The sequence below is a fragment of the Nicotiana tabacum genome, chromosome 24 (genome assembly GCF_000715075.1).
Source record: "Nicotiana tabacum cultivar K326 chromosome 24, ASM71507v2, whole genome shotgun sequence".
Taxonomy (NCBI): domain Eukaryota; kingdom Viridiplantae; phylum Streptophyta; class Magnoliopsida; order Solanales; family Solanaceae; genus Nicotiana; species Nicotiana tabacum.
Window position 1 is genome coordinate 69,936,515 of NC_134103.1, and position 10,442 is coordinate 69,946,956.

Below are 10,442 nucleotides of genomic sequence, written 5' to 3' on the forward strand. Positions count from 1 at the left end.
ATTGCTGGGTCAGTTGTTTTCGCAGAAGCGAAGTTTTACCACAAAAGCGGTGGTCACAGATGCGACGAATTGTTCACAAATGCGGAATCGCTGGGCAGAAGCTATATTATCGAGGGTTTTGGTTCTTTCTTCATTTTGGAGCTATGGAGCTCGAATTGGGGCGATTCGTGAAGCAATTTTCACCATATGAATTGGGTTAAGTGTTCTCTACTCGTTTTTGGTTATATTTCCTTAATCTATCTTTATTTTTGGTAATTGGATTGTGAATTTTAAAGAGGAAACTGGGGGTTTTGGCCTAAAGTTTCATAATGTGAATTTTTGAGTTTTGAATCGAATTAGAGTCGGATTTGAATGAAAATAGTATGGTTGGACTTGTAATTGAATGGGTTGTTGGATTTTGTAAATTTTGTCGGGTTCCGAGGTGCGAGCCCGGATTGGGCATTTGGCCGATTTTGGGCTTTTGATTCAAGATTTGATCTTTTTCGATCGGGGTTGGTTCCTTTAGCATTGTTTGATGTACTTGAGTCTTTTTGGTTAGTTTCGAGCCGTTCGGAGGTCAGAAAGCACGTGATGGAATCTTTGGAGCATCGCTTGGCTTGCTCGGCATTGGTATTGGCTTGTTTGAGGTAAGTAACTCTTCTAAACTTATTGTTGAGGGTATGAAACCTCGTAATACGTGTTATGTGATTGGTATTGAGGTAACGCACATGCTAGGTGACGGCCGTATGGGCGTGCACCATGTGAATTGGGACTCTGTTATTTCTTTGGCACTGTATAGTGGTCCTACTTTGTTGATATCCGTGTTTCCACCATGTGATAAAGTAGTTAAGCTGTCAATCATGCTAGACATCATGTTTAGGCTTTATGACGATACTGCTAGGACCCATAGTGGTCGTTTCTTGCTGTCATTTCACTGATTTCTTTGATATTTCGTACTCATTCATATTCATGCATTCATATCATATCTCAGTCTCAATTGTTATTTATTGATACATCATATCATTGTTGTCGGGATAGTTTCATGACATTATGAGCCCATGAGTGAGACTGGAGAGATTGATGACTGAGTGAGGCCTGGGGCCTGTTTGTGAGGATATCATTACTATAGCACGTGAGTTATCCGTGCGGATCCAGATGTTGATACTATAGCACGTGAGTTGTCCGTACGGATCCAGATATTGATATTATGGCACGTGAGTTTTTCGTGCAGCACATGAGTTGTCAGTGCGGATTATAGCACTTGGGCTGTAGGAGCCCCTCCGGAGTCTGCATACCCCCAGTGAGCGCAGTCGACTATATATATATGGATCGGGTTGTACGCCGCATCAGGTATTGTACATCGCTGAGTGATTGAGTGTGCTGAGCATTGAGCATAGTGAGAGAGAATGCGAGACAGTGAGATTGAGTACTCTAGGAGTGTGAGTACATGAGCTGATCATCGAGATGCATTGCATTTGTGTACTTGAGATACATGCATAGAGATGCATTTTCTTCTGCTACCTAGTTTTTGGGACATTTATGAGTTTACCTGTATCTTGACATGTAGGCATAGAGACGTACTTTCCTCGTGCTATCTGAAATTGAAGCATCTTACTTATTGTTGAAAGGATTTTTGGAAAAAATCACAGTTTTCATACTTACTCGTATTTTGGTATTTTCGGTAAAAGATTTGGGTTTTCACTGAGATATTTGAAAAGAAACGCCTATTTTCCTGGAACTGTGAACGAACTGAGCATTTTATTTCTGAGATAACTTTTTTATTACTTGTACTATGCTGTTATGAACTGTTGTGGAATATTGGTGTTGGACCCGACCTTTGTGTTAGCTCGTCACTAGTTTTAACTATACCTGTTAATCGGGCCAGGCTGACCCATTTACAACCCGATTTAGCCCGGGTCAGCCCGGTACTGTAGCGTGGGGGTGGGCTGGGACAGGTTGGGCGGGGAACGGGTTTCAAACGAATAGTTTTTTGATACCGGTGCACCGGAACCCGCTAAGCCAGTTAACTCGTTAACGGGTTTTTAACGGGCTACAACCTGGTTCAGCCTAACGGGTTTTTAACGGGATACAGCCTGGTTCAGCCCGTTTTTAACGGGTTTTTTTTTTTTTTCTGGATCGTTGCCAATGGTCAAATTCAAATATGGCTACCCAATACCCCCTATTTACCTAATTGGTGCTATTTTAAATCCTTCTATCAAAATGGCCACTTGTCCCCAATTAATCAGTGCTTTATATTCTTATATGGATATTTGACCAATTGAAACTTTTGATATTGACACTTGTATTTCTGATCTACACAAATATTTAGAAATATTATATAATTATTATGCCAACATTGTTGATGCTTCTTCTGTTGTCGATGCAAATATTCCTTCAAGTTCAGTTTCAACATCTGGGACTAGTTCTTTGGATGATAATGATGGTGTTGAAGATTATTTGATTTGGTCTACACTATGGGAGCATCAACAAACTAGTAGCAGGAATATTGATGAACTTCAATTCTACTTGCAAAAGTCAGCAGAGCCCCGCACAAAGGAATTTCTACTACTAGGTTGGTGGAGGAGCAACTCAAATCAATTTCATGTTCTTTCGGCCATGGCTCGAGACGTGCTAAATGTGCCGATTTCAACAGTCGCATCAGAGAGCGCATTTAGCCAAGCAAGGCAGCAACTAGGAGATACCCGTCATTCATTGGGCAATAACACTTTGGAAATTCTAATGTGCTTCAGAGATTGGATAAGATCAGAACGGCGAAATCAAGGGCGTGACGAGGTAGATGAAGCGGAGGACCAAGAAATTGGAGATATAATGGTTTATGGTTCTGATTCAACCAATGCCGGAAACCAAGAACCTCATGTTGACATGGATGAACTTACAAAAATGATGCAAAGCATGTGATGTACTATTTCTTTTCTTTATAATTGTTGTAAACTTTTAATTTGCAAGTTCAAAAATAACAAAATCAAAAAAGAACTTGCAACTTAATTTGAAGTATTATATACTATTCAATAAAAATATCAAATGAAAGTCTTCAGTGCTTGATCCTTACATATTGCCTATTGGTCTTATTAAATAATTTTTTATAGCCACTTACTTTCAAATTTCAATTTTAAAATTATAAAATTCAAATTTCAAATTTAAAACTTTAAACTTCAAAGTTTAATTCTAAGCCTTAAAAGTTTGTAAACACTTAAGTATCAATAACATTGAATAAGAAAAATAAAATTTACTTTAAAAAAAAATTGCACGGCCCGATCCAGCCCGCTAAGTCCGAACCCGGACGGACAAAAAAATCCAAAAAAGTACAATCCGCTAACAGCCCGAAACGTTAAACGGACGGGCTAATTTTTTTTGTGTCCAGCCCGCCCGTTAAACACCCATACTTTCAACCTAAGGTTAGGTTTGTTACTTACTGAGTACATGGGATCGGTTGTACTCATACTACACTTCTGCACTTTGCGTGTAGATGTTGGCTGCTGATGTTGCTGTGATCGATGGGAGCTGGATTGAAGATGTACGTGCATCCCGGTTGTAGCTGCCTCATATTCGTGGTAGCCTTAGATCTATAAAACTCTATTTATGTACTTTTCAAACAGACGATGTATTTATTTCATTTCAGCTTTGTGAATTATATTCTTAGAAGCTCATGATTTATACTACCAATCCTTGGAAAATGTATGAGATTCAATAAATTACTTTCGTTTAATTATCTTGTTAATATCATTGGAATTTGGATAGTTGTTAATTGGCTTACCTAGCGGGTTGGGTTAGGTGCCATCACGACTAGTTGGATTTTGGGTCGTGATACCTTGTTTCGGCCTCGCCTAGAGTCCTGCTGACATAATAGATAGGAAATTGCATACCTTCCTCTTCCCGGACTAAGACTCCACTTACATCTATCTTGGATACCGCTAAGTACAGGTACAACTAATCGTCTGTCTTCGGGGTATGAAGCAAAGGTGGAATCTAAAGGTACCGTTTGAGTTCTTCCAAAGCTTGTTGGCACTCCGGGGTCCACGAAAAGTTATTCTTCTTCTTAAATAATGAGAAGAACCGATGGCTCTTATCGGAGGACCTTGATATGAACCGACCCAGGGCGGCTATACGCCCGGTTAACCTTTGAACGGCCTTGACATTGTCCACCACCGTGATGTCTTCTATAGCTTTGATTTTGTCGGGATTGATCTCGATCCCCCGGTTGGAAACCATGAATCCAAGGAACTTTCCAGACCCGACCCTGAATGCACATTTCTTCGGGTTCAGCTTCACATTGTATTTCTTCAGTATGCTAAAGGTTTCCTGCAAAAGGTCCAAATGGTCCTCTACTTGCAGGGATTTAACTAACATGTTGTCAATGTAAATCTCCATTGATTTTCCTATTTGTCCTTCAAACATTCGGTTTACTAGGCGTTGGTAAGTGACACCGGCATGTTTTAGTCCGAACGGTATTACGTTATAGCAATAGGTGCCGAATTTAGTGATGAATGAAGTTTTTTCTTGATCGCCCGGGTCCATCTGGATTTGGTTGTACCCGAAATAGGCATCGAGAAAACTGAGTATCTCGTGGCCGGTCGTCGCGTCGATCATGCGATCGATGTTAGACAAAGGAAAAGAGTCTTTAGGTCATGCCTTGTTCAAGTCTTTGTAATCTACGCACATTCTTAATTTATTTCCCTTTTTAGACATTACCACTACGTTAGCTAACCAATCTGGGTACTTAATTTCCCGAATATAACCTATTTTAAGGCATTTGGATACCTCGTCTTTGATAAATGCATGCTTGACTTCGGACTGAGGCCTCCTCTTCTGTTTAACCGGGTGGAACTTCGGATCCAAGCTCAGCTTATGAGTAGTTATTTATGGCGGGATCCCTATCATATCAAGATGGGACCAAGCGAAACAATCTATGTTAGCCATAAGGAATGCAATGAGTTTTTTCCTGAGCTCGAGAGTTAACCCTGTGCCCAGGTATACCTTCCAATCAGGCAAGTGTTCGATCAATATGACTTGCTCCAGTTCCTCGACCGTTAACTTGGTGGCATCAGAATCGTAAAGGGCGATGAACGACCCGGGAACTCTGTAATCAACATCCTCACCTGCCTTTTGCTCTCCGGTTCGGTCGGGGTCGGTATCGATGATTACTATTTAGTTTCTTCCTTCCTAACCGACTTCGGGTTCTTTGATGTCGAGAGAAGGGACATCGGGATCACCTCATCGACCGTGAACATTCTTTTTTGTGGCCGGTTGTTCTGCGTAAACTGTTTTGATTTCTTCCGGTGTGGGGAACTTCAATGCCTGGTGTAGTGTCGAGGGTATTGCCCTCATGTTGTGAATCCATGGCCTTCCGAATAGAGCGTTGTACCTCATATCCCCCTCGATGACATAGAACTTCATTTCCTGAATGGTTCCGACGATGTTCACTAGCAGGGTTATCTCCCCTTTAGTAGTTTCACATGCCATGTTGAATTCGTTTAAGTCCCGGACCGCGGGCACTATTTGGTCTTGCAGACCCAGCTGCTCTACGACGCTCGATCTGATTATATTGGTTGAGCTACCTAGATCAATCAACACACGCTTAACTCGAGATTTATTTATGAGTACAGAAAATTACACAGGGCATCGTTATGCGGTTGCACGATGCCTTCAGCGTTGAAAGAGACGGTCCCCTCCGGCATGTAATCCCGAGTTTGCTTTTCCCTTGTAATGGACACCTTAGTGCATTTCAGCATTGGCCCATGGGGGATGTCGACTCCACCGATGATCATATTAATGACGTGCTGAGCTTCCTCTTGCTCAGTCTGCTTGTTGGAGTCCCTAATCCTGAAGTGACTTTTGACTCGGTACTTAGAAACTCCCGGAGGTGTCCGTTATTGAATAACCGGTCCACTTCTTTTCTTAGTTATCGGCAGTCTTCGCTCTTGTAGCCGTGGGTGTCATGATACTTACACATCAGGTTGGGGTCTCTTTGGGTAGGATCGGACTGCAATGGCTTAGGCCACTTAGTATATTTGATGTGTCTGATGGCTGACACGATATCGGCAGCATCGACGCTGAAGTTGTACTCCGATAGCCTCGGTGCCTCCCTGGCCCCGACTGGCATGTCGAAACCGTTTTTGCTCATGAGTCCCCGCCTATTGTGACCTCGATCGCTTCTTTTTTCATTCCTTGCAGGGTTACGTCCGGATCTGCTTCCCCTTCGATATCCGCTATACGACTCTTTTAGACCTGTCATTAGTTCTGATGGGATACACGGACCTAGAGGGGGGGCCGAGCTGATCATCCTCGACTCTGATTTTTGATTGGTACCTGTTATGGACGTCAGTCCAAGTTACAGCCGGGTACTCTATCAAATTCTGTTTCAGCTGCTGTGAAGCCAAGGAGCTTTGGGGGTTGAGTCCTTGAGTGAATGATTGAACGGCCCAATCGTCCGCAACCGGGGGCAGGTCTATCCTTTTTGAAACCTAGATAATTCCCTAAGCATTTCGTTATTTCTTTGTTTCACTTTAAAGAGGTCCGATTTTCTGGTCTCGACTTTGATGGCCCCAGCATGAGCTTTCACGAAGGCATCTGCAAGAACAGGAAATGAATCAATGGAATTAGGGGGCAGGTTATGATACCATATCATTGCTTCTTTAGACAGGGTTTCTCCGAACTTTTTCAGTAGAATCGACTCGATTTCGTCATCTTCTAAGTCGTTTCTCTTGATGGCACACGTGTAGGAGGTCACATATTTATTTGGATTCGTGGTCCCATTATACTTCGTAATTTCGGGCTTACTAAACTTCTTCGGGATCGGTTTCGGAGCTGCGCTCGGAGGGAAAGGTTTTTGAACAAATTTCTTGGAATCTAGGCCTTTCAATATCGGAGGCGCTCCTGGGATTTGATCAACCCTGGAGTTATTGGTTTTCACTTTTTGTCGTTGGCTTCGATTTTCTTTTCTCCTGATTCCACCCACTTTGTCAGTTCCTCTAGCATCTTTATTATCTCGGGGTCGGTCTCGGGTTCAACTTCGTCTGGCCTTTCCGTGGCTGGTTTATTTCTACGGGTGCTTTCCCGGGATTGTTCGGGTTCAACTCTGTTGGGGGCGCGACTTTGGTTCTACAATTGGGTTATTGCTTTCTGTTGAGCCTGTAACATTTCAAAGATCACCCGCAGATTGATCCCATCACCTTCGCTGTCATGTGTACTCCGGGCTATCAATCAGGCTTCCCTGCAAATGTTGTTTTCGGGGTCGGTAGGCAAGTTTGCGTCGATAGCCACATGTGAGTTAGCATCGATCGGGTCCGCGACTGGAACTCCGTTGGGGTCAACAAGGGGCACCTAGTTGCTGGGCACCACATTGTTGTTCTCGTCATGGTGGCCAGACTCAGCATCAACGCTCGAATGAGCAGATTGAGAGTTTGACATTTTTAATTTGACCTGAAATTAAAAAATCTCAAAGAACAAGTGTAAAATAGAGTGCGTTATGGAAATTCGTATCAAATCGCCACTATTATCTTTAGTCCCACGGTGGGCACCAAACTATTTATCCTTAAAAACGGATAACAATTAAATTTATTTGTGGTTTTAACAATATGTGGGTTAATTCAATATAAGTAATTAATGATATTAGATTAAGCAAATGAAAGACGTAATAAAGGACCAAACCAACGATAAGGGTAATTCAGAGCTCGGTTGGTGGCTTGATGAGGAACCTGCCTTCCATTCCAAGCTTGCACTTATGAAGAAATTAAGAACAAAAATAAGAACTTTGAACAACCAAAAGGATTGAAATAAATTGCATTGATATGCGTATTATAATATGTCCCATGAATAATAAGCTTTCCCCTTTATATAGTAAGAGAATTTTACCCTAAGTACAATTCTAAGAAAGGTAAAAAATTTCCGTTTCGCTAATCACTGATTTTCTGCTGATACGGGCTGAGATTCACGCCGTGATATCCGGTCGGGCACGGACATCGCGGTCCTTTGTTAGTCATGTGCAGCTGTTTGGTAATGCTCTCCGAAGTCTCAATCCTCTAACCGGACTCGGAGGATATGGCCCCGATATCCCCGAGGGCAGATGTTTTGCCCGAGCCCCGATACGAGGGGCTCCTCGCTCTGATTCCGATTCATTACGGTCACATTCCTGCTCCGTTTGATTCACCGAAAAATCGAGTCATTCAGTGGGCTCGATTTTACCCGTATACAATAATATAATTTTTCAACGAAGGGTGTTTGCTCGACCTTCCTTGGCACCAGCTACGCCACTGCCTAGAAGGCGATATGTTGAACCTCTGATAGCCTACCGGTTTGTTATGGTCATTGTCGTTCAAAGGTTATTTTTTAGACTTAGTTTCTAGAGTCAAATAAATCTAGTTTGTACATAACGAAACATTTTAGAGTCAATTAAAGCTAGTTTGTACTGCTGTACATAACGAAACATTTGGTTGAAATAATTTTTTTACTTTTGACTTAAAGAAAAATAACAATGCAATAGGGGATGCACATTCACATTGGTCCAAATCTTAGCTAAATTTTTTCACAAAAATTATATGTTTTATATTCAATGTGAAAGTATATCCACTTTTGCACTGTTATCATTGTTTTCTTATTAGCCTTTGTGTCAACTAAATTTGCCACAAAAAAACAAACACGCCACAATATAAATTCTAGGTAGTTCACTACTTCAAACGGCAATAATAATCTCATCATTTAACTCAAGCATATAAAATTTCTCAAAGGCTTCTTACAATTTCCTCAATCTCAGTTTTGTTCATAAAATTAAGCAGTCCATCGATTATAGCTAGCTATTAATCAGATATATCCTCCTTTCAACCATTGTCTTCTCTTAGATGTTGTTGTATTCACTATCCTTTCTTTGGTTCAAATCAGCAATATCTTGATCCACTTGAAATACATGCAGCCATTGTTTGTTGCGCTTGACTGCGGAATCTGATTCGTGTGACCGGTGTAGAACCATAAATTCTAACAAGGATAAGAGCAGCCATTGTTTGTTGTGCTTGATTGTGGAAACTGATTCGTCGGATCGGTGTAGCACCATGAATTCTAACAAGAGAATTTGAAAAACTGCAAGAATAAAACACATTGTCACACATGCGACCTAAAACAAATTTTGAACCACTTTTGCTACTACATAAGTTTCTATTATGTTAAGCTTTGCTAATATATACATCTCTGCTAAAAGGAATGATTTTAAAGACTTGCCTCAAATTCGCATAAAGGAGGCTGCAAAACTCAAATAATAACATTGCTATCTCTGAAACCTGTGAAATTTCCCAAAAATTATATACTAGGAATTTAGAAAACAAAACATATATATACAGAAAAATAATTGGTCAAGGTTGAGAATTGAAATTTACAGAATTTTCCTGTTGATTGCCTCGCTCCTTGCTTAATAGTCGCCATAATTGACTACAAAAAAATAAAAATTTTAAAGAATATCAACATTAACTCTGTTCCAGAAACCTTAAATTCTATTAGAAAGACAATTTATTAGTACCCTGAATGATGCTGAGGCATTCGGAGAGATGAACAACAATGGCTAAGCCTAAACGTGAAAGAGACAGAGAGAACATAAAAATCTTTTTAATTACAAAGTTCTTCTCTGTCCTTATTTTTTTTTCTCTTTTTGTTCTTTTTTTCTTTTCTTCAATGCATGTCCCCAGCTAGGGAGTAATTTCTTTTAGCAATTCTCTCTCTCCCTCTCTCTTTTGAGAAACTGGTAAAACAGTTAAAATAACTTCCTCACATTCCCGTCTTTCACGTTGATTCATCATACTAAATTGATAAAATGAAGTCTGCTTAACTATTATTAAATAGTTAAGCAGTGGTAATATTTATATAAAAACACAAATTATGCACTTATTACATTAGTACACGATAAACGGCCAAAAATAAATATTTTTCGGTGTGCTTTCATCTCATAACTTGTGTGGTTACGGTAGGTTACATGAGTTTTTGTAGTGAATTATGCTCATTACGTGCATTCTTATGTGTAGGATCAAGTTGGACGAAAAGTGAGCAAAAGAAGTTGATTCGGGACAAAAAGACAAGAAGAACTTTGCTTGTTCATACTCGCGTGCGCACGAGAGAGTGAACGAGCTAACCTAAAAAGGTTGTTCCGAAGTGGGCTTGTATTATTTCGCCCCATGCAAACCCTATCACATATAAATAGTCCTTAAACTCACGTTTGAAGGGGATTGAACATTTTTAGAGAGGATTATCGACCGAAGGAGGCAAGAACACACTAGAAGCAAGGCGGAGAATTCTTCTACGAGTTTTTCACTTCCTTCTTCCTATTTTCATTATTGGTTATGAATTCTAGTATTGTAGTTTTGCATACTATTACGAGTAACTAGTTTGTTATCTAGGGTTTTGATAGAACCTTTTGTAGGATGAATTCTTATTACGTGTTTATATAATTGAGCAGTTGGATTTCT

At 40.6% G+C, this 10,442-nt stretch overlaps 1 protein-coding gene across 1 annotated transcript; it reads right to left on the reverse strand.

The window, feature by feature from the left end:
* Nucleotides 1-8,667: 8,667 nt before the first annotated feature.
* On the reverse strand, nucleotides 8,668-9,707 carry LOC107802852 (uncharacterized). Its single transcript, XM_016626427.2, has 4 exons — nucleotides 9,503-9,707; nucleotides 9,363-9,414; nucleotides 9,208-9,266; nucleotides 8,668-9,069 (listed from the first exon to the last, which is right to left on the reverse strand). The coding sequence occupies exons 1-4, from the start codon at nucleotides 9,520-9,522 to the stop codon at nucleotides 8,871-8,873; spliced, it is 330 nt and encodes a 109-aa protein (XP_016481913.1). The 5' UTR covers nucleotides 9,523-9,707; the 3' UTR covers nucleotides 8,668-8,870.
* Between the last annotated feature and the right edge of the window lie 735 nt (nucleotides 9,708-10,442).